We start from the raw sequence: 25,366 nt of genomic DNA on the forward strand, positions 1-25,366 counted from the left end.
TTCAGATGTCAGGACTAAATATCCTAGAACAGATGCTCTCAATATCGATTCCAAGCAGCAAACCTCGATGTTATGAAGTTTTACATGTTTTATGTAACAAGTGCATTTTTCCAAAGAAAGTTCCCATTAGATCTTCAAGAAAGGAGAGAATAGTCATGCACCACAATCCCAACTTCGCACCGAGCACCTCAAGGAGGTGACACACACACTGTGAATCTACACGCCCAGGAGGCAAAAGGGACACTCGTTCACTACTGGTGGGACTGCACAATGACCAGCCACTGCGGGGGCCAGTTTGACAGCTTCTTACGAAACCAACCATGCTCTTACCATGCAATCCAGCAAATCACGCTGCTTCAAATTTTCCCAAAGGAATGGAAAATTTACGTCCATACTAAAACCAACACACAAATGTTATAGCAGCTTTATTTATAACTGCCAGAACTTACGAGCAACCCAGATGTCCTACAACAGTGAATAAACAAATTGTGACATGTCCATAAAATGGAATATTAGGGGCACCTGGGTGGCCCAGGCTGTTCAGCATCTACCTGCCTAGGGCTCAGGTCATGACCCCGGGGTCCTGGGATGGAGCCCGGTGTCGGGCTCCCTGCACAGCGGGCAGGGAGTCTGCTTCTCCCTCTGCCTCTGTTCCTCTCCCTGCTTGCATCCTCTCTCTCAAATGAATAAGTAAAATCTTTTAAAAAATGGATTATTATTCAGCAGTAAAATAAAAAGAACTATCGTGCCACGAAAAGACATGGAGGAACTTTAAATGCATGTTGCTAAGTGAAAGCCAATCCCCTGCACGCTGTATGATTCCAACTGTACGACATTCTGGAAAAGGCAAAACTATGGAGACAGTAACAGATGAGCAGGGGCCTGGGGTTTGCTGGAGGGGGAGAAATGAACTGAAGGGGCAGAGAGGAGTTTTAGGATAGTGAAAAACAATTCTGTTTGATCCTGTAATGGTGGGTACATGCCACTATGCATTTGTTAGAACCCACAGAATGTACAACAGTAAAAGCTAACCCTAATGTCAACTATGGACTTCAATTACTAATAATGTATCAATATGGGCTAACCAGTAGTAACAAATGTTCCACACTAAGACACAGACACGATGTTAATCATAGGGAAAGTGGCCTAAGGGTAAGGGTGGGGTATGGGCGGTCATATGGGGACTCTATATTATATTCTACCTACTTTTTCTACAAAACTAAAACAGCTGTAAAAAAAATAAAGTCTATTCTTTTTAAAGTCTAAGAAAGAGGAACACACGGGAATTAGGGGAGGCCTCTGAACAGACACCCAAAAGTTAGAACCATTCCTTCTTCCATAACAATTAAATATTTGGGGCTGTTCTCACAGGAAAATGTGTATTTTTCTTGGAGAAACTGCACTTGCTTATTTCAAAGTCTCAAAAAAGGCTAAAAATGCAGGAATAAGAGAAAGACATTTTCTTTTCCTCAAAATATACAAGAAAGAAGTTCAGATGGACAGAAAATGAGACAAATGAGCACCACGTATTGTCACAGGCATTAGAAACTGAAGCAGAGGAAGATATACATAATGAGGTTGTGAAACATCAGAGGAAAGTCACTAAGTTCAGAAATCCATATCCACGATGTCCTACAATGCCAAAAAATAAATCCTTCCTTAAAATAACTAAAAGGTGATTGGGGCTACTCTTCTATTGAGTTCAAATGATTAGCAAGGTGTCTCACCACCCTCCACCTGGCAACTCACCCCTTTGTATGGGTGATTTGATTTTACAAACACTCATTAGTGAGAGAGACAAGTCTGAGGAAAATGATGGGGAATCCAGTTGGACAGCATCACTTTGCAGTTAAAAATGAACTTGCTTGTAAAAAAATCAATCCTGCTGGGGCACCTGGGTGGCTCAGCAGGTTAAAGCCTCTGCCTTTGGCTCAGGTCATGATCCCAGAGTCCTGGGATCAAGCCCCGAATCGGGCTCTCTGCTCAGCGGGGAGCCTGCTTCCCCCTCTTTCTCTGCCTGCCTCTCTGCCTGCTTGTGATCTCTGTCAAATAAATAAAATCTTAAAAAAAAAAAAAAATCCCGCAGTGTCAGAAGTCAGGACAGTCGGTCCCTGGGGGTAATACCAGTGGGGGAGGGACATGGGGGGAGGGGCGATTCTGAGGAGCTGGAAATGCTCTATTTCTTAATCTTCGTGCTGGCTGGCTGCACAGGAGTATTCGTCTTATAAAAATTCACTGGAATACACACACCACTGATCTGAGTGCTTTTCTCCTATTAGATTTCATTTAAACAAATACAAAACAACTGATCGCCTGTTATAAGTAACAAAGCCAACTCTGCCACATGCTTCTTGACCTTATTTCTATGAGAAGACCTATGAGCTGGACATCAGAGGGACTGAAAACTGAATTCCCAATGCTGACTGATGAGTACCAGAATGCTGAGAGTCTGCGAACTTCTGCGGGTGCTACTTGAAACGGCAATGCTCACTTGGACACTGCTTTCTGACATCTTCTTACAAAGTTATAACCAAATCTTCGAGGAAATAATTTTAAAGCCATGTAAAATCCAACAAAGTTGATATTCTTCACAAAGTCGGGGAGGGGGAGCTCCTCTATTAATCCTTAAAACTTGTGAAAAATCATGTTCTTTAATCCATCATTGACCCCCCCCCCCCACACTGAGTATGAATCGACTTGTTTTATCTACTAGTATTGGTTCAGCCATTCTCTGAAATACCCTCATTCAGCAGGACGGAGCTGGACTTGTGAGGCGTCTCCTTTGCTAGCCCTACTTGGAGTGGAAAGCACTGCAGGGGACCGACCACCGGACGCCGTGGGCTGCCTGCACGGTGAGATGTGCCTGTGCCTGAAGACAGTGCGATTCAGAAGGTCATCAATTGAACAATGGCTGTGAAGTGTCACAAGTCCCCCGACAGAAGGGTTCACAGGCCCCCAGGCTCATCAGACACCGAGTTCTCTCAGCATTCTCAAAGTCAGCTCGCATGTGGCAGCGATAACCTCCTGCGACTCGTGCAGGGCCGCCACGGGTTTCTACTCTTTGTGTCCTGTGTGGTCTGCCCTTGTTTCTCTGCATTAAGCATTTATTCACAAAAACACTGATTATGTATTCTTTAACTAAGTAATCACGTACCATTCATTTCAACCGTAATTACACTTGTCTTATGAAGGTCTGCCCTTGGAGAACCCTTCAGAAATAAATTACCCTCCAGGAAAACTGTACAAAGGAACGTATTAACCTTCCTGTTTACAAAAGGGCTCCTGACACTGCAAAGCCACCTTTCTATGATCTGTTTGAAAGGTATAATTTGCAAACACATTAGCAGGCACTCCTACCTAGAAAGAAACTTGGTTTATAAAATGTTTTATAAGAACCAAGAACGGGGGTGCCTGCGTGGCTCAGTCATTAAGCATCTGCCTTCGGCTCAGGTGATGATCCCAGGCTCCTGGGATCAAGTCCCGCATTGGGCTCCCTGCTCTGCGGGAAGCCTGCTTCTCCCTCATAAATTCTCTTTTTAAAAAAATTCCTCTAACAACAACACCAAACTAAACAAAACAAAACCAATAATGGCCATTGAAAATAATTCAATGGAAACCCCCAAGCCATTAGAAGAAGATATCCATGTCAAATTGTATCACATAAGGAGAAGCTGCGCTTACAATGATGGAGGACAAAGTAAACGCTGGCTTTTCACGCCCAGTGTCACTTCCCTTTGGTCTTCAAGCCAATCGAGTTACAGAGCCTTCTAGAACAACACATAGGGGCCCCAAGATATGGACTGCGTGCATTTAAAAATAACAGGGAAAAAAAACAACAACCCTGTATCATCACTTTTCTCTACAAAGTCTCTTGTCCATAATGCACTGGCTGTCTAAAAATTTAAACGGGTCAAAGGGAATCTCAGAATCACATCCGTTAGGAATTTCTCACTGCCAAAGAACACTTATTGCCTACGCTGAGTCATGGCACTGTTTTGGGATGGCTACACAGTGCTGTCTGAATAAAAAATGAAACACACGTTAGGGGAGGAATGTGCAGCTCCTGAGCTTGCTGTAAAGATGTCCCCCAAAGTGGCTTGCTAACACTGGACCATCAAGCAGACCGGCATCCAGGGAAAAGGCCCAGCCTCCGCCGTAAATGCATTTAGAGTCAGAAGCAAACTGCCCGTCCATTTATGAATTCCAAGTACAAATCGCACTAAGGTTTTCTGAGTATTCTGTACTCAGAACTCTAAAGATCCTTTAAGAAAAAAACAAAGTAGCCTGTTTCAAGTCGATTCAGAAGAAAACAAGAAAATTTAAAGGCAATTGGAAACTGTGAAAACTATAATCTAAGCCACTTATGAAACTGAAAAACCTTCCATTGCTTTCCCTGTCCGAACATGTGTCACTCCTGCCAGAAAACAGGCCAGGGGCCTGTGTGTACAGCCCCGTGCCACTGAGGAGGCCAAGAGAACGCGCCATCCAGAGCTGTCGTCCTTCTAGATTGGGTTGATGACTCCTCTGCAGGACCCCTGCCACTCCCCTCCCCACAAAAAAAAAAAAAGATATTCTTCGTCCTGATGTGCTCTCCTCCCTACAAAAGTGCCAGGAAACTGCAGAAGATGGCCCTTGGCCAAAGTGGACATGAAATCTGCGATGAGCTCACTAAAGATTCATAATGAACACAGTCCAGGCATGCCGGCACACGCAGCGTCATTTCCCGAGCTACATGGCCTCTGCGTGCGAGGACAAGAGCGAGTTTCCAGTACAGCGACAAGCCTGGCTCTGGTTTTGTATTTTGTTTTTATATTTAGGCTTGATACATAGTTGTAAGTAGGTAACATTATCTCCATTCCTTTCCAACACTGAGGACGAAGGGAGAAACAGTGAGTGACCAAGCTTACGTACGAAATGCTGTCTCTGCCCACTCCCACACTTTGGGACTGGAACCCCAAGCGGGAAGGGGCTGGCAGAGGTATGCTCTGGGACCAAAGTCCACATCATCTTTCTCCAGGGTGGCAGGCTCTTTCCACTCAGCAATTTCCTTTCTCTCATCCCAAAATATTCTTTAAGGCAGGACTTCTCCGGGTTAGTCACATTCACCGTGAAAACCAAGACCCGGTGGGAGTCTGCGTCGGACCTGGCCCCTGCCCGGGGCTGGTGAGCCTAAACCAGGAGGAACCAGGTCCGCCTCCTCCCAGCTGGGATCATCTCACAGATAAGCTGCTCGGCTCTGCTTTAAGTTTAGCAATTAGAAACTCGTGCCCTACCTGAACCTCCTCAAAAATAGTTGCTTGCTCCTGATTACTTAATGTCGTCAGGTGCTTCTGGAGTTCTAGTTTGGTTTTGGAAGAATTCATTCCTGTTAAGAAAAATAAAAAAAGAGAGAGAGACATGAAAACACACTATGGAGAAGTCACAAGGCAGAGTAAAACTTCCGACTCGGGCTTTTCACGTCCTTACATACTCCAGGCTTCCAAAGTTTTCCGGACATTCTACTGAGTCATAACGTTCGTGATGGCAATGATGACAGCTAACATTTTTTAGCTGAGTCCTCACGTGCCAGGCACAGTCTTAGACACCAGGCCTGCCTCAGTTAACACTGAGGACAACTGGTGAAGACAATCAAGTTAGCCCCATTTTACACTTGAGGAAACCGAGACCCAGAGAGCTGACGTGATCGCCAAAAGACCACCACGCTGGACCCCATCTCAGGCCTCTGCAGTTCCGAATTTTCTTTTCTCCACCGTTCCGTGTTAGAACACCTCGCACAATCAGAACACTGTCTGCATCAGTACTTATATACAAACTGGACAACTCAAGGGAAAACATCTGCTGCCCTATCATGTTCCCCTCCACAGTCGGCTCCCTGCAGACTGACTCACGCAGCTACCCACCTTCGTTTTAGCACCACTTGCTTCCTACTAGTCTAAGCCCATCTAATTACCATTACAGAGGATTTTGAGGAAAAGTTACACAGTCACGATATAGTGCCAACGAGAAACTGATGCTTCGGAAAGTTGTTTCTTCACGCAAACAGGGCTTAGATCCTGTTTTGCCTTTTCTTGGTGCCAAGCGAGAAATGTTACGCCTGCCGAGAAGATTTAGAATGGAAGGGTTTGCTGAGCAACTACCGTGGGAGCACTGTCGCCGGGCACTTTCATTCTGAGGGCGGCTCTCAGCTCACGCACCTGCTGCACACCCCCCTCCCCCGGGGCAGGTGCCAGGCTGCACTCTGCCCCGAGAACACTGGGAACGCATCTGCACGGCTGAGTGTGGCCAGGAGGGGCTGCCTCTCAAGTCTGGACCCGGGACATAGAAATCAAGCCTGTTTTTACAGAGGTGACATCACTGAGGTCGAGAGAAGCCAGGTGACTCTCCAAAGTCAGGAGGCTGATGAGCCGCCGCCTCCCCACAGCCCCCGACCCCTACTGGACGCAGAGCCCCCACCCTGCTCACAGCTCTGCTGGGCCCATCTCAGCTTCCAGGACGTCCTCCCTCCCAGCAGCCCCCACCTCCCTTTATTTTTTGCCAAGAAAATCCTATAAAAATAAAAGCCAACACTTCTGAAGTGGCTGGTCTGCCACCACACTGAGCACTCCGTGCATCCCCTCAACCCTCAAAACAATCCGAGTGGGCACCATTCTTAGCAATTCTAAGCAATTCCAATGTATATATGAAGAAACTGAGGCACAGGCAAAGTCCAGTATTTTGTCCTAGGTCATCGGCTAAGTGAGGGACAGAGTTAGACTCTGAACCAGGTCCATTTCCCTCCACAGACAGCTCTTGAACTCTCCGCTGCCTCCCTTTCCCAGAGAGTCCAGTCGCCCGACCCACAGGTGGCTTCCGTACTAACGTGACCGCAGAGGCGGTGACAGTGCCAAAAAGACAGCTGGCTACTGCCAGAACGCAATCCAGGTACTCTTCCAGCAAGCTGGCCGGTCAGACAAGCTGGAGAAACAGAGGGGTGGTTTTTTACTGCACTACTTAAATATTGACTCAAAAGAGTGTTTAAATTGATGAGCGAAAGGAACCATCATCGTTAACCAAAAGCCTCTCCACAGGTCCCTGACACAATGTCATAAGCATCTTATCAGGACATACGTGTGTTGTTTGACGAAACGCTCACATGTGGAGAGCACCCCAGAGCTCGGAGCAAAGTTCGACCAATTGTACAACAACTAACAGCGTAACAGACTGATTGCACAACAGACTGATTGTACACTTCTAACAATCAGGCCATGGCACAGAAAATTCTCCATATTGGGGGGGGGGGGGGCTCAGGTGAGGAGACTCTTTGACAAGTTTTATCCTTGCCCTCAGGACGCCTTACCTCAGAAAGTCCCTCGCCCCACCTCAGACAGCAGGGCAGGTTTCTGACCCCTGCCGCCCAGGTCCCAGGCCTGGCTCTCCACTCCACCTTTACAGTGAACCTTCCAGCGGCTTCTCAACACCCTCAGGCACTGCTGGCTGGTTTCTGCAGCAGGAAGGTGGCACCCCCCATGTGAGGCCTAAAGGCTTTACAGGGGGAAAGGGATGCAGGGAACAATAGAGAAAAAGGTGAGCAGAGTCAAGGGCATTCCAAAACTCTAATCCCTCCAGCCCGGTGGTCAGTGAGGCCACCTTCACACTGTTGGTGCAGAAAAGGCTCTTATTAAGGGGGCTCTGATGAGCAGTTGCTTGGCCAGAGGCAAACTTACTTAGACGGCAAAAGGAAAACTCAGCTCAACTTGTTTTTCTTCTTAGTGAACATAAAATTCATTCTACGAATTCCCAAAATGCTCTGCCCAACTTTAAAATAAGCAAAATGCTAGACAAAGCACTGCTAAGAGTTGCTCAGAGTTCAAATTCAGGCCCGAGCAGAGCTGCTCGTCTTACATGTTGGGAGTGGTGTGTCCCACCACCGCTGTTGGACAGATTGTATTTTTTTATAAATCCTGGGGCATAACCCGACTAAATCATTTGATGAAGGAAACAGTATTTAAGTCTTTCTTTTTGTGGCCATGTCATTAGTCCTCTCCCCAGTGTATGGAGTTCCTGGACAAAACCTGACTTCCTATTAGCACTACGCTTATAGGAACACACAATGAGCTTTTATAAACCACTTCATTCTACTTATTAGGAACACATGACAGCAGACAGCAAGGGCCTCAAAGTGTTCATGAAACCAGCAGCTCCCCAACAAAGGACCCATCTCCCCTCCTTAGTATGTCTATAACACTGTGCCCGCTCTACCTAAGAAATGCTTCCCATCAGGCATGCAAATCCCCAAACTTCTAATTATGCTATCAAGAATGTTTCTACATTAGCAGAGCTTTCTGCTTTGCTTGGATTTTATCAGGTAAAAAGATGAATTAAATAAGAACTTCAAAATACAGCAGCAAAATCCCTCCCCTGACTGAACTTTTCAGTTCTCACTTTCGGAAAGCTAAGCCAGACCACAGAAAGATTTATCAAGTAGAACTCTGGAATCCTTCCAGTCCCCGCAGATCATGGTCTGCTTTATCTTCAAGGCCAACGTTGTCGTTGGCTTCTTAAATAGCTCTTAAGGGACATTTCTGTCATCGTTTCCCTTATCTTGACAACCACTAAGGGAAGGTTTAGTGATCTTTTCAGATGAGATCTCTAGGTAAAACTCAACTTTTCTCCTTTCCAGCTGTATTTTATATAATGTCAGCAAACAGTAACAATTAGGGAAGCACAGTTGAAAATATTAATCATTTTGATTCATTTCAAAGAGCACTATAATGCCAGCGAATGAACCTTTGAAACTTAAGGTGATGATTGTCAGTTTAGTTCATTTAAAAAGGGAAATCAGATACTACTGCACACCCGTTAGGATGGTTATCATTAAAAAGAAGAAGTAGAGAGAAAGTAACCTGTGTTGGCAAGGATAGAGTGAAACAGGAACCCTTGTGCACTGCTAACGGGAATGTAAAATTGTGTAGCCACCGTGGAAAATAAAACAGTAGTCCCTCAAAAGATTTAAAACATAGTTACCATCTGACCCAGCAATTCCCTTCCGGGCATATTCCCAAAAGAACTGAAAATGGAAACATGAGGAGAGATGATACACCAACTTTACAGCAATGTCATTCCCAACAGCCAGCTGAGGAAACAATTCAAATGTCTGTGGACAAAGAACTAGACAATGTGGTCCAGGCACACGAAGGGATACTCATCTGCCTTAAAAGGGAATGCAATTCCTGCTAAGACGTGAAAGGAGATTTATGCTAAATAAGCCAGTCACGAAAGGACAAAAGCTGGATGACTCCACTTGGATGAGGTGCCTGGAAGCTGTCACACTCACACACACAGAAGCAGAGTGGTGGCTGCCAGGGACTGGGGCAGGGGACTGGGCAGTTACGGTTTAATGACTTTCAGTTTGGAAAGATTAAAAAGCTCCAGCAATGGATAGCAGTGATGGCCTCAAAACAACGTGAGTGTACTTTATGCCACTGGACTGCCCAATTTAAAAAGGTGAAAATGGGGACGCCTGGGTGGCTCAGTTGGTTAAGCGGCTGCCTTTGGCTCAGGTCATGATCCCAGTGTCCTGGGATCGAGTCCCACATCGGGCTCCTAGCTTGGCAGGAAGCCTGCTTCTCCCTCTGCCTCTGCCTGCCACTCTGTCTGCCTGTGCTCGCTTGCACTCTCTTGCGCTCGCTCTCTCTCTCTCTCTGTCAAGTAAATAAATAAAAATCTTAAAAAAAAAAAAGGTGAAAATTGTCGATTTTATATGATGTGTACTTTTACCACAATTATGAAAAAAAGGAAATGAATTCCAAATAGCATAGTGTTTTTCTCTACCCAAGTAGAACTCACTAGAAGTGTTCTGGGGACATGGGACATGAGCAAATCTGGAGGGGTTTTGTGTATGTGTGTGTGTGTTTTACAATAACATGGGTTGTTTAAATCCTGTGACTCCCCTCAGAATCACAAAGTTTTAGAAATGCTCCTATAAATGGAAAAAAACGAAAACCAAAGAGAGAGAGAGGAGGGCACCCTTTCAGTGCCAGGTTCCCTCAGAGGATCATCATGGCGGGTTTACCCTCGTTCTCTTCCCCTCGCCTCTGCCTCCCCTGCAGGCCCAGAAACCGAGCATTTCTCTTCCCACCTGAGGAAGTTTCCATGCCCCACCCCCAGAAAGGGGTCTCCTCCTTTCCATTCTGACCCACTGGGCCCCTGTGGCCCTGGATCTGCTCGAACCTCTCCAGCTGTGCAAAGCTGGGTCCGCCGGCTCCTCCCCCAGCATGGCCTTCCCCAGGGGGCAGCTCTGTGCACAGGTGACAGGGAGGGCTTTCCCACACGCGCAGACTCCTGGGCTCACACGCTAGTTTTCCCCTCGACCTCACGAGTGCTCGGTGTACTTATCCCTAAAACGTACATCAGCGATCCTCTTTCCTCCCACACGTGAAAGCACCCGGCACAGGGCCTGGCACGCCTTAGGTGCTCAAAACACAGCAGCTGCCAATGAGTGCATTTACGTTCCTCCCTATAGCACATTTCTAGAAACTACAGTCGACTCCCAGTCCCTTTTATTCCTTCCCTGTGACTCAGGTGCAACCTGTCTTCTGCCCCTTCACGCCGTGAACACTGTCCTGGCAGAAATGACCGGTGACCTTGGAACTGAAACACGTGGCGGAGATCCTGCGGCTCTCACCTTACTAAACCTCTTCAAAGCAGCCAACAGGACCGACCTGACCATTCACGGCCTGGATACATGCTAGGCGGCTGCATCTGTAGCTTCTGTTTCTCTGCTCCACGACCCTTAGAGCAGCGACGGGGAAAGGGCAGGGACGCCTCCCTTCAAACCCTGAGCACAGAACACAATAGCTTGGCCATGTACAGAAGACATCCCCCCATCCCCCACCATGCTGACATCCACCAGCGGTCCCGGTAACTAAGGCTACTCACCCTCTATCCGCTCGCAGAGCTTGTGTAGGCCCTGCAGGGGGCAGCCCTCGCACAGCTGGGCAGGCACCTGAGCCGTCCGCTGCACCGCGGCCACGGTGAACGCCTGCTTCAGGGTCAGCATGATTTCATCAACCTGAGCAGAGAGAAGACACAGAGAGCCAGCGTGTGTAAGATGAGCAGGGCTGAGATTTCAGGACTCTGCAAACACTTTCAGCAATTTAAGATTCTGGGGGCACTATTCGTCACCGACTGACAGATAATAATCGTGATAACCGCTAGGATTAGAGTCTGAGAAACGCTACCCAGCGGCTCAAAGCTCGTAAAGAAGGTAGAAACTAAAAACACAAATTCAATACTCATGAAAGAGCCAGCTCCTCTGGGTCAAATGTCCAAAATGACATACGTTAATGCCAGGCCAGAGGGCGAACATGAGCACGTGCTTCAAAAACAATGAAAACCGAGGACACATACCCAAACAAGGCTTGCGTGTGTACTAGCTAGTCACTAAACAGTCATGGCAGATAATTTAAGCCAAACAACGACTCGTCGATGTAGCTCTATGGTTTGCGAAGGAAAGAAAAATCAGTGAGGCTGACATTGCCCAGAAAGACGTTTTCTAGGTAAGAGCTGCTCAGTGTCACTTACCAGAGCTTCGTTTGTGCACTGAAACACGTAACAGACGAAATGAAAGCCTCCACCCCCTGAGGACTCTCGGCAGATAAACCCAAAGTGGTCCACATGTCGGATACCCTGTTGCCGGCGGGGAAGAGAGGAAGGAGTGGTGAGCAGTATCCAAAAGCCACAAGTGCCAGAAGGCAACAAGACAGGCAGCGTGGCCTTCTAAAGCACTCTAAAACGATTTCCCAGATTTTTCTGAAGTACAGGCACCCTGTTACCTGAGTTTCAGGTGTGCGACTTGGTGACTCAACAAGTCTGTGCTCACCCCGAGTACAGCTCCCATCTCCCACCATACCAAGCCCTCACAATCCCGCAGACTGTCCTCGCAGCACTGTGACCTTTCATTCCGGCGACTTAACGCCCTCCGGACCTCGAAACCTGCACACCTCCACCGCTCTCCCCTCTGGCAACTGTCAGTTTGTTCTCTATCTGGGTTTGTTTCTGCTTTTTGTTTCATTTGCTTTTCAGATTCCACATATAAGTGAAATCATGTGGTATGTCTCTTTCTTGAACTTATTTCACTTAGCATAATGCCCTCTACGTCCATCCATGCGGTCACAAATGGCAAGATCTCCATCCTTTCTATGGCTCAGAAATACCCCGTGGGGCATATATACACACCACTTCTTCCTCAGCCGTTCATTTGTGGACACTTGGGCTGCTTCTGCATCTGAGCTATTGTCAATAACGCAGCAATAAAAACAGGGATGCACAGCTTTTTGATTTAGTGCTTGTGATACCTCTGGGTAAATAGCCAGTAGCGGAATGACTGGATCATATGGTGGTTCTATTTTTAAGGTTTTGAGGAACCTCCATGCTGTTCTCCACGGTGGCTGCTTGCATTCCCACCAGCAGTGTACCAAGGGTTCCTCTTCCCCACATCCTTGCCAGGGGTAGCTCACTGTGATCTTGATTTGTATTGCCCTGATGATGAGTGATGTTGAGTATCTTTCCATGTGTCTCTTGGCCATCTGTATGACTTCTTTGGAAAAATGTCTACTCATGTCCTCTGCCCATTTTTTAATTAGATTATTTGGGCTTGGGTGTTGAGTTGTATAAGTTCCTTACATATTTTGGACATTAACCCCTCATGGGATATATCATCTGCAAATATCTTTTCTTATTCAGTAAGCTACTTTTTCATTTTGTTGTTGGTTTCCCTCTCTTGCAGACAGAAGCTTTTTTATTTTGTTTTAATCCCAGTTTATTTTGGCTTTTGTTTCTCTTGCCTGAGGAGATATCTGGAAAATTCTGCAACAGCCAATGTCAAAGAGGTTACTGTCTGTGGTTTCTTCAAGGAGTTTTATGGCTTCATGTTTCACATATTTAGTTTTTGGGGGTTTTTTTTGTTTGTTTGTTTTAAGAGAGAGAGAGAGAGAGAGATCACAAGTAGGCAGAGAGGCAGGCAGAGAGAGAGAGAGGGTGAAGCAGACTCCCCACTCAGCAGAGAGCCCGATGCGGGGCTCGATCCCAGGACCCTGAGATCATGACCTGAGCCGAAGGCAGAGGCTTAACCCACTGAGCCACCCAGGCGCCCCCATTTAGGTCTTTTAATCCATTTTTGAGTTTATATCTGTGTATGTGTAAGCAAGCAGTCCAGTGTCATTCTTTTTCATTCAGCGGACCAGTTTTCCCAGTGCCACTGTTGAAGACACAGTATTTTCCCCATTATATACTCTTGCCTCCTTTGCATAGACTAATTGACCACACAATCATGGGTTTATTTCTGGGTTTTCTATTCTGTTTCACTGATCTGTGTGTCTGCTTTTGTGCCAGTACCATACTGTTTTGATCACTACAATTTTGTAGTATATATTGAAATCTGGGGTTATGATACCTCCCAGTTTTGTTGTTCTCTGGATTGCTTTGGCTTTTTTGGGTCTTCTGTGGCTCCACACGATTTTCTCAGATATTTTAAGTATCTAAAGACATCTCTCAAATATGAAGATTAATATCGTTCTACTAAAATATTATTCTGATTACCTCCATAATATAAGAACTGAAAACCAGAGTTTGTAATGTTTATTTTAGTACTAAAAGGAAGGGCAAAAAAGTGGACACAGAAAAATGAGAACTTTTCCTAGGTATTAATAAAAAATTACTTTGAAAATCAAAAGTAGACAAAAGATTATTGAAGAAACACAACTATACACACACATGCACACACACACACGCAAACACTCACAGACACAAAGGTTAAAAAAAAGAGACTTAAAACATATTTTTACTCCTACAAGAACAAACAGGTAAGCACTGAAGTATAGTGGTATGAAGAATGAGTCAAGAATTAGATGCACAAAGAGCAGAGAAGCTTCTAAATGTAAGATATAAAGGCCAAGGCTGTACAATATAGTTTCCTAAGAGCTCTTCTGATCTAATATGTAAACTTGTTTTGGAGGTTATCAGCTAAGAGGCACCTTGATGCAGATAAGACAGAGCCCATAAATATTAACACATGAGCGTCTCCAGGAAGTACCGGCGTGCAGAGATACGAGTGCCAATAACTTGAAATTCAGGCCATCATGTATACTTGTAAGCTGAACCCTTCAGGAAATAATAAAACTGTTACATGAAAAAGCAAACTTAAAACATTAACACTTCAATAGACATAGCAGCAAATCGAGATTAAATTCTGTGGATCATCTCCCTTCCAGTTTGAACATTTTCCCAATAAACGGGCAACCACTGACATATCCTGGCATCTCATTCCAAGTTCTTGCAAAGCAAGATAAGCACCTGCTGGACGTTCGTTCGTTCTCCCGGGAGCAGGACTTGGAAAAATTCCTTTTGTAAATGGTTCTCTATTCAACTGTAAAAGGAACATTCTTTATTTTCACATTTTGGGAAAAGGATTCAAAAAGATTTTTTTTTTTAATGTAGATAATGTTATAAATCGGGAATGAGACTGTCATTACATCTTCTTAATTATGAGAAAATGGAAGCAAGGAAGTAAGAAGTCAGAGTTTTAAAATATAGACAAACAATAACTTTAAGTGATCTCCTATTTGCTAGGAAAACCCAGAGTACAATTGACACAGCTCACTATAATTGATTCGCCAAAAATCTATGAAACAACTTTGAGAGATTATCAGGAAAGAACTCAAGTAGACATTGTATTCTGAGGAAAACATCCTTATAGAGAGTCACTATTTTAAGGAAGAATAATGACTCGTACCCAAAAAGAACTTCAGAATTTTTATAAAGTATCAATGAGCATCTATTTAAAAACATTTGTGTGTATGTATGAATATAAATATGTAAGATGTGTACGCAAACCCATACATATACACCTGGAATTTGTGACTATATCAACATTACCACCAATAACTGAAAAAAGAAAGGTAAATCTATTTTCTCCAGTATATTATTGTTGCCAACAGTGAACTTCTTAATTTCAAAATTATATGTATATTTTGCCTTAATATTCAAAGGAGAAATGCCAAGATCGAAAATCAAGTATACCCAGAAGGCATACATCTTGTGACCTTTTAGCACTTCTGCAGAATGACAAAATTCATTAAAAATTCAAATGCAAATGAGCAATAACCCATCTCCATTTACCTGAGAGCAAAAGGATATCTCCTTAAAATTTTTCTCCAGTGCTATTTTTTTGGTGTCAGGACTGATGAGGTAAACTTCAGATTGGCCAATCTTAAAAGACAAAAAAAGAAACTAGTTTTTCATGAAAGTCGAATTCAGTTTTATTAAACAAACATTCTCATTCTGTGACCTATGAAAATAAAGAAGATAAGGGGCAAGCTCCTATAGGATTCTGACTATTTAACTGTGGAGAATCACCTCCAGAGGTTTCGGCTGACCCCACAGATTTCACGTAGCACAGGATACCTGCGAGTACGTTCACCTACATAAGACAGCAGTCTTCTTTGAGATCAGAGAACCAAATATCCAAAAGTTAACAAAAAAACCACAGATGCCACATCTCTGCTTTATAGGGAAGTGAGCTTTCTATAAAAGTAAAGCTTCCAGAGAACAAAAGCTCTCCTTTTGAAGCTTCCAAAACACTATTAACTGTTTTACTGAAAAATCTTTTAAAATTATTGTTAAAACAACCTACCATTTGTGGAGTGCTTAACTGTGTGTTAGGAATTTAAATACTACTTACTTGACTTCTTAAAGTTAGCGCATTATTAGCACTACAGCCTTGGGTCAGCATAATAAACTCCATTCAGCCCATCCCTCCCTCAGGGCCTCTCATCCGCTGCTCTCAGGATACTCCAGCTAGAAGAATATCTAGTTGGTCACAATGAACCTCTGCTCCTTCCTCCACGAAGCCTTCCTGGAAACCCCAGACCACAACTGTAATGAGACAATTACTTGAACACTCAGTTGTCAACGCCCCTTGCTGGAATCATGGCTGTCCTGTTCACTGCTGTTATTACTAGCATGTTGCAAGGGACCCCAAACACAGCAGTCACACACTAAGTGCTTAACATACACACACTGAGCAGCTTTCACAATGACACCAAGAGTTGTTCTTTTTAAATATACATCGCAGACTAAAGCATAAGCCTGAGGGTTGACACAGCACCCTTTTCAGGACACGATGAAAATAGTAAGAAAAAAGCACTATTTACCCACAGACACATCACCTTCATCTTAAACCTGCTTAAACCAACGTGGCTTTCCCCGAAGCAGCAGCTTCCTTACCCGTCGGCCCTCTCGCTACTCTGAGTTAGGCACAAGAACATCACACCCATGGTAATTTTGTTCTCTCTAGAATACTGGTCACCGCATTCTAGAAGGGGGTTGAAGAAAAATCAGTTCCCTAGATCTTAGAGGCCAGCTCACTGCTGAGAAGGCCCCGAGCCCCGTCAGCTCAGACCCAGGGGACCCCCAAGGAGGGCAAGCCCAGCCAGGGGAGCCCAGAGCAGCTCAGAACCCAGGAACCCCAAGTGCCAAGGACAGTTTCCGCATCCATTCCTTTTCTGGCACTTGGCTCTCAGTGTAGCAAACCTCTCCAAGGAAAAAAGAGAGTAAACAGTTGGCTAAACTGTTCTTTCAGTTCGGGTATAAATTTCAAATACCATCTTATCCCCAAATCCAATTATCCTGATTAACCAAGGAGAAATGTTTTATAAATTAATAGAAACAGTAAAAAGGAAGTATTTTCCAACTCAAAGATTTTGTTGCGATACACTACTTGAAACTAACACACATTTTCGCGTGCCCTGTTGCTTCCATTGAAAAGGTCTCTTTCCACTGAGCAGGGAGGGGTGGGGTGGGCAGGGACAAAAACGAGGACAGAAGATGGGTTCTCTTTAGGTTTCCCACAATGAGGGTAAAGGCCTAGGACTAAAGTAAGGATTTCCTCCGAGAAAAGGATTATTCAGTATAAAACACACGGATTCACACTTAATAAATCCGAAAGCAATCCGCTAGGGATCCGCGCTCAGAAGAGCCGATGGAACGCGGACCTGCCCCGGGGAGGGGCCCGGGCGCCGGGCGGCTTTACCGTGAAGAGCATAGTTCGATTTTCCTCCATGTCTGTCGGCTGCACAATATGGTGTCCGCCAATGAGGTGGTTCTCGATGTCGTTCTCCTCGAAGGAGCTGAAGAAACTCCTGCTGCGAAGGCTGCCCTCCTGGAACTCCTTGCGGAAGGCCAGCGAGCGCAGCCCGGGCTGGGAGAAGGACTTGCGCATCGGCCCGCGGCCCGGCTCGCCCTCGCCCGCGGGCGGCGGCCCCGGCGGGATCCTCTCCGGGAAGGAAGCGCCTCCGGCGGGATGCGGGCCCTCGCAGCGCGGGGAGCCCACGTCGAACTCGGCTCTGCGGCGGCCGCTGACGTGCTTGAACTTCTCAATGCACTCGTCGATCAGGGCCGGCGGCGCCTTCTTGTGGGCCACCGTCACGCGGCCGCAGAAGAGCACCTCGAACTTCTTGGCAAACGTGTCGTCGAACTCGGACGGGCAGCGCAGCTCCTCCTGGCGGGCGATCTTCCCGGCCTGGCGGATGGAGCTGATGATCTCGGGCACCTGCCGGGAAAGGGAGCGCGTTACCCGGAGGCCGCGGGGCACGGCACCCCCACACGGCCCCGGGGCACCGAGGGGCGAGCAGCCTCCGCCCCGCTCCCCACCCCCCCCCCGTCCCGCCCCCTTGCCTGCTCCTGGCCGCAGCACGAGTCCGCGGGGAAGCCGGGACCGCGGACGCCTTCCCACGCGAGGGGAACACACAGCTTTCGCGGCAGGAGAGGAGCAGCGATAGTCATCACGCACCTCTGGCGGTCCAGGGACGATGCGGGAGGAGTCACATGCCCACAGCACTCCTCAGGGCTCAGGGCGAGCCCACGGACACGCAGCCCCGCCGCCAGCCTCGGAGGCAAGCCCGGGTTAGTCCCACCGCAAAGCCACAGTCCTGCCCGCAGCCGCTGTCCCCTCCCTAAGAGGACTGTCTCCAGTGTGGCTCACGGAAACATTAGGCAAGTTTTCTAGATTTCATGACAGGGTGTCTTGGGGAGTCTTCGACAACAAATGGGCAGGATGAGGATGACAAGTGAAGACTGAAATCTATAAAACACTTCTCCAAATCACATCATTGTTTTTTCCTCAAGGACCACTGGCACTTTATTACTTAGTTCTCTATCTCCTAATAGTTGGCTGGTACTATGGAGCTACGAGGGAGCAACCAAGATGCATCATTACCATGGCAACACACTGGGGCTTCTTCCCACACAGACTCCAAAGCCTTTGGGGTCCATGCGGAGCCATGATCAAGAGGGTGAACAAAAGGGTCCCATGTGCTATCATCGTCCCTCCTGCTACACCCTCTCATCACCAGCTTCTGACAGGAGCCTTCAAGGCAGCAGCAGACATAAAGATGAATCCGTGAGTGCAGTTACCATCTGTGTGATCCCCTAGAAGAGGTACAGCCATGACACTAAAACAAGATGGCCACGAATTCCATCTTCATAAGGAAGGACCTGATTTTCGTTATGATCTAATACCCAAAGCAATTTTTTTCTTTTTTTTTTATGTAAGAAAATTCAATTTAAGGCCCAGAAGCTTGAAGTCTTCTAACAACATTATAGAGGAAAGAACAACAACAAAACACCAGTTAACAATTCAGGTCAAAGATCCATATATAGGGGCGCCTGGGTGGCTCAGTGTGTTAAAGCCTCTGCCTTTGGCTCAGGTCATGATCTCAGGGTGGGATTGAGCCCCACTTCCCGCTTTTCTGCTCAGCAGGGAGCCTGCTTCCCCCTCTCTCTCTGCCTGCCTCTCTGCCTACCTGTGATCTCTCTCTGTCAAATAAATAAAGTCTTTAAAAAAATCTACATATACAGTAAAGGGACATGGTTGTAGATTTAAAATGTAAGCTTCTATTTTTTAAGACCCAATGACTCAAAATATTTCTTTGTGATTTTATATCCAGCATGTCTTAAAGACAGTATCTCTGCCATAAAGACTATGATATATCCTTCCAAGGTATTTTATCAAAGAGATAAAATATATTTAGGTATAGTCTGTATTTTAAAAACAGATTACTGAAGCTTACGAGCTAAACAATACTAAATAGGCCCAAATTTCAACATTTGTCCAGCATTATTTGCACTATTTGCTTGTGCTATAGCATACTCTCCTACTGCCAAACTACACATCCCATGGCAGTCTGAAAATGGTTAATATATCAGAAGACAGGATGAAGAGAAGAGGGATGGAGGAAGCCTAGGTTCCATTCACACCTTTGCCAACAAGGCACTTATAAGACATTGGCCAGAACTGCCTCAGTTTCTTAAAAATAAAAAAAAAAATTTTTTAAAATCACATTTTTCAGGTAAAAGTTATTTTTGTGAAGTAATGTGAAGTAAAGAATTTTCAAAGAAAAATAATCAATTCATGCAAGTAGAGAGCCTCACCACTTTACTGAGCAAGTCTATGTAATTATTTTATCAGGAGTCACATGAATCTTCCCTATTATTAAACTTACTCTCCGAACAGAAAAGTCTTGCACAGGCTCCTGAGGTTTGTTAAAAGAAGTATCATTTCTACATGCTGAGTCTTCCACTGCATCTTGAGGTAATGGTGTCTTTTGTTATATAACCAAAGCACAGAGAAAATGTGTGAAGTCCTGTGAAATTAGGGTGACTCAGTAGTAAATGGCACAGAGAGAAGTAAGACACACAGTAGAGAATCTGATTATTTCCCCACTTCCCAAGGTCACAAGAGGCTAAAGGGCACACCACAACCTTGGTCAGGGCTGAGGCTGTGGAATTTTTTCCAACCACCCGTCTTCCCAATACACTAATCACAACCTTTAGGAGACGGGCTTTCGTCAAAGCCCTGTCAGTGGTCCCTGTCCCTCTCCTTGCTCTGGGGAACTGTAACATGGGCGTAAAGGAGACAACTGGAGTTAAAAAGAAATCACTGGGATCCTGACAAGAACATAACCATCTCAGAATATTTGACAGCAAATCACCAAACATAATTTCAGCAATAAACTGTCAACAATGAAAAATCTAATGTTTTAAAATTACCGTAAGCAAAACAGTAAACTTTTTCAATAAAAAATGGACTCCACCTGTGTGTGAGTTTGTAAACCTGTATTGAGAACTACGTTCCCTTTCCCAGAAGAGCCCTGGAGCACTGTTTCTCGGGAAATGAAGGCATGATACCCACTTGTGATGAAGCCTGACTTCTCCATTCTTTTAGCTCTGTCCTGGACTCACCTACAGGGTGTCACACGAGGGGACGGAGTCATTTAACTTCCTTTTATTGCCAAACATTTCTCTAAGTAGCACTAGATGCCAGGAGGTAGGAATCCAGGAGCAGGAGATGGAAACAACGCAGCCCTACACAGATGGGGAGTGGGGCCCCAAGGGAGGCTTAGAACGTTTACAGAACTGAGATGGGGTCTGGGGGAGACTGAACGAAGACGAAAGACAAGGAAAGGCTAAATAAAAGCTTCCAGAAGAGAGAATGCACAAGATTTGGTGGCTATCTGGATGGGGGCGTCGAGGGCATGGAGGCTAGCCCATGACTAGCAGAGTCGGCCTGAAGCTGCGTGAGCAAGGAACACAGAAGGAGGTTTGTGGAAATGACATGAGGAGTTTGGCTTTTGTACCTGTTGAGTAAGACCGGGAGGACTTGAAAGTAAGGCATCCAGCGGGCGGCTGGGCCTAGAGTCCAAGATGGGAGATGCAGACCGCGATGGCAGTAGCTCCTGTACAAGAGGTGGAGGCCACCTGGGAACAGAAAAGGCAAAGGAAAGGAAGCAGGCCAGGATGGGAGCAGAGGCCACGCCAATGTTTCAGACGTAAAGAAGCTGGGGAATCTGGAAGGTGGAGGACAGGACGAGGAGGAGGGGGAGGAGGAGGAAGGGGAGCTGTCAAGGATGAGGTCAGAATGCCAGCCAAGGGAGACAGGACCCCTGAGAACCAGCAGCTGCTGGAGTCGGCAGCTCATAGACATATGTAAAAATAAAGAAAGGGGTGATGCCAACATTAACCCCTAAAATAAGCAAACTTAACCGAAAAGTGTCTCAAGGTAAAACTGAAGTTTCTGAGAACATAAACTTCCAAGTTAGAATATTTACTGCAAATACACCGACCCTATTAGGACAAATACACTGAGGCCGAGGAGTTTATTTCCACTGATACGATCTGGGTACTTTCAACAAAAATCTTTTTTTTAGTGTAGTCACAGCAATAATATCTACGTCATTTCTGATCACAGATAAGCAGACAGAGTAAATCAACACTAACTACAGCAAAAACAAGAACCTGAAAAGCATTACACTGGCATAAATTCAGTAAGGGTTTGAGATTTTATTTCCTTTTACATTGGGAATCACAACAACAAAAAAATGTTAATTAAAATGAATTACCAATAAAAAAAAAAGGCCCTGTTTTGACATAAAATGTATTAAACTGCTCTTCTCTCAACCTGAGTTTATACTAAAGCTCCTCTTTAAAGCAAATCTGCACTGTTTCACAGGAAGTTGCACAAAACAACTTTCAAATTCACACACTGAAAAAGCACAGTATATATGCATGTTATTTCTGCAGGAGACTTAAGTAACTATTGTTTTTATAAGTCACCAGAAAAATGATACTTAGTGTAAGAGAACTAGAAACATTCATTTCTGTAAATAAAGTCCTTATTTAAACATTTGGGTCAACTTTTTGGGAGGGTAAGGATTTAGGGATTCTAAAGGATTAGAAATACACTACAAATGTAATTTTACTCACAAGGACTGACAGAGGAAAGAGCTTCTAAAACGGTATTTAGAATGAAAAGTAATTTTTACTTTACATTTATACTTTTGTTTTGCTGCTAACTAGTAACAAAGAAATATTAAATGAATCTGAAGAAGCCCGGGTTTGTATTTAAAATTCTAGCATTTTTTTCCTGTTATTTAACAGTAAAACATTCCCAAACTGCAAAAAATGGCAGACCACACTGTACTTCTGCCCCTTGGATGAAATGTTCTCTCACGGCAAAAAGTTAAAACAAGCACTTCTAAGAGAAAATTATTCTGCATAATTATTTTCCAGAAGGAACAGACTTGTGTTTCATTTTTGTTGGTGAGAAGTGGTTTTTGCATCTGTTGGTCAGAAACAAGGTAAATGTAAGGAAAGAAAAACAAAATTAAATCAAGTATTGCCTCTACATTACATGTCTTAAATTTTATACAAAACTCTTAAGGCAACATCTTCTTACAAGTGCTCATGACTGAAATTATTTAGCGAGACTAAAACACCATTCAGACACGACACACGTGAGCACCCATGTTGTCCAAGGGCACTGCCGAGTGAGACTGGATTCAACAGAGAGACGAGAACACACCTCACCCGATGAGGAAGACAGGATTCTTCTTACCTGAGAGGCTCATAGTCTAGAAAATGAGACACTCTACATATCTAAATACGTGATTTCCAGGATGACGTGGCCGATGCTAGAACACAGGAGCAAAGCGACCGACTGTGTGCTAGAGAAGGCTGGTCCTGACCACGGGCCTCTCTTCTCTGCCTGCTGGTCCTCAGGGTGAGCTAATGCCTCGACTCCTGCTTTACGCTTTCAATTAGCCCAACGGTCAGACTCATGGCCTAGGGCCTTCCCAAAAAGAGAGGAGCCATGCTCATTAGCTGACTAAGGCAGCATCTGGCACCTAAGAAATGCTAATGACCGCTGGCCCCTAACTCAGGCCGCCCACCTCATTCACCCGGATCCTTCTATCCTTTGGGTCTTGCTCAAGTAGTGTTCAGCTTCCCTAGTCCTGAAATGGCCAATGGGACAGACTCTTAGCTTTCAAACCCCCTGGAACGAGTCTCTGCAAACACAAAACCCAGCATCCTACTCCAAAATAACCATTTGAAAGGTTCACTACAACCTTTTGACTCGACCAACACGTTTCTACGGAGGTCTGAAACAAAGAGACAAAAATCCAACCTGAGTGACTGAACAGCTGCGGGCGCTAACAAAGCCGTTGGGAGAAGGTGAGCAAGGAAGAATGAGAGAAGGCAGCTGCTGGAAGACTGTGAAATTGTTTTGTAACTTTCCTAAAACAAAGGTAAAAAGTCAAAACATTTTGCTCGGTTAGCACAGATACTGACAGAGATCATGGAATAAATCACTGAATGCTTGACCTGAAAACCTAGGTCCTCCATGTCCAGTCCTCTCCAGGGAATGCACTGGTTCTCACCTCACGTGGAGCTGCAGGAGAACTGCCCCCTGACACCCCCAGCCTGGAAGCAGCGGCCCGTTTGGGGGTGGGGCCCTGGCTTCCACAGTGTTCAGAAGCACTAGGCAGTTCTGACGGGCAGCATCTCTGATATTCCTATCACCTGTCCTTGTTCATGTCCCAAGGTAAGGAAAGCTCTATCCTTGCCCTGTCCTCCACACCATTGTACCCAAACCCTATTTGATTATTAAGGCCCTAGATAAGCTTGTGTGCTTTAGCAGCCCTGAAAAACCCCCAAATGCCCAGATCCACACCATGCTGGTGTCAGAGATGAAGAAACTAACCAAGACAAAAACAAAATCACCACACAGGTATCTGACAAGCTGTTCATACCAATAAGGTAAATTTGGTTTTCAAATAAATTCACCGCATCTCTGAAGTCTCAGCTCATTAAATGCACAGGTGCAAATGTCCTACAAGAAATGCTACTGTATAAATTCTGATCAAAGTCTACTTCAAAATAATCTCTCAAAGATTAAGAAACATCACAAATACAATGAACTAGCAGTTGACCCCAGCAATCCCCCATTTGAGTTATGTATGGTACATAATGTTTGCGAAGGGACACTGGGTGCCTTTCCTACAAGGCAGAGGGAACTATAAACATGTAAATGTACTAGGAAGAAACATTAAACGAAGCACTGGTTCCTTCTCCAGGACACATACCACAATCGGTTTTTATAAATGAAGCCCTTATACAATTTTGCCACTGAGAGATCATTAATAAAATATTTGGTCATATAGTGTATATTGGTTACTAAAACAGCAAAATCAGCTAGAACACTGGGCACCAATATAGTTGTACTTCTACCTAAAATCACCCAGAGCCGAACACATTAAACTGATTAAAACTGGTTTTCAAGCTAACAAGTGCCCATGTGTTGTCTTTTCATGTCCAAATCAATACCCTTCGATGAAACATTTACAGGAGGTCTGGACCGTCTATCGGGCAACAGACACAAGTCTTTCCACCCGTTCTCATTTGTGCCTCAAAATCAAAGTCTTGGGAATCCCAGAGCAGTTGAGCGGTTAAACCCCTCGGGCGGGAGCCAGTGCCCGATCAAAAACATGGAGAAGGAGAATAAACAAGCTACGCCAAGTGCAACGACATGGGTAAGTAAGCATCATGCCGAGTGTAAACAACATGTAGAACAGAATCACGCAGTAGAATCCCACTTTTGGCAAATTTCAAAAAACTGGCAAGACCAAACTATGACGGGGGCACCTAGGTAGCTCAGTGTGTTGAGCCTCTGCTTTCGGCTCAGGTCATGATCTCAAGGGTGCTGGAATCGAGCCCCAAGTCGGGCTCTCTGCTTAGCAGGGAGCCTGCTTCCATCTCTCTCTGCCTGCCTCTCTGCCTACTTGTGACCTCTCTCTGTCAAATAAATAAAATCTTTAAAAAAAAAAAAAAAGACTAAACCATGATGACAGAAGACAGGAGGGCTATTATCTCTGGAGGAGTGCCTGGGAGCGGGCCTGTGGGGCTTCTGGACTGTCCTGTTTCCTCATCTGGGCACTGGCTATACAAGATTATTCAAACTTTGAAGTCACTGGATACATGATTTACGTATAATTCTGTTGGTAGAACATCAATGAAAATTTTATGAAAAAATAATGTTTTCACAAGCATGATAGAATCTGATTGAGAAAAGGGTAAAACACTAGCCCAAAGTTACCAGCTAATTAGCTGAAGAGTCAGGACAGCAGCAGACCTGATGCCAAGACACATCTTCTTTCCATCACACCAAGACTTCATTCTCAATTCAGAAGGACTTCCCAGGTCCTGTGAGGGTCCGCGTGTTTTTTTGGCTTTGGTTCAGGAGTTTCTTGTTGTGGTCTTACCTGGAATCCAGTGCCCTCTCCCCTAATAATTAGTAGTACCTAACCCCACTCTCATTCTGATGGTTCGATGGCACAGATAGGCCTCGCCCCAGATGGCAACACTGGACCGAACCAACCAGCATATTCTATTACCCCACCCCACTGCAGAATTAGTAAAGGGGTGGTCACATAACCCAATCCACACCAGAACTTATGTGTTTTAAGGAATTGGTAGAAAAAAGAAACTTGCTGTA

General features: G+C 45.2%; 1 protein-coding gene across 5 annotated transcripts in view; it reads right to left on the reverse strand.

The window, feature by feature from the left end:
- The window catches only part of TBC1D1 (TBC1 domain family member 1), a 228,717-nt gene that overhangs the window by 101,468 nt on the left and 101,883 nt on the right, over positions 1–25,366 (reverse strand). For all 5 annotated transcript variants that reach the window (XM_032853540.1, XM_032853533.1, XM_032853541.1 and 2 more), the window contains 5 exons: positions 17,069–17,587; positions 15,157–15,246; positions 11,563–11,667; positions 10,918–11,050; positions 5,274–5,365 (listed from right to left, as the gene is read on the reverse strand). In XM_032853540.1, the coding sequence (XP_032709431.1) occupies positions 5,274–5,365; positions 10,918–11,050; positions 11,563–11,667; positions 15,157–15,246; positions 17,069–17,587 (939 nt within the window). The remainder of the gene's footprint in view (positions 1–5,273; positions 5,366–10,917; positions 11,051–11,562; positions 11,668–15,156; positions 15,247–17,068; positions 17,588–25,366) is intronic.

Source organism: Lontra canadensis, unplaced genomic scaffold (assembly GCF_010015895.1).
Source record: "Lontra canadensis isolate GAN:19392208 unplaced genomic scaffold, GSC_riverotter_1.0 scaffold1, whole genome shotgun sequence".
Lineage (NCBI taxonomy): Eukaryota > Metazoa > Chordata > Mammalia > Carnivora > Mustelidae > Lontra > Lontra canadensis.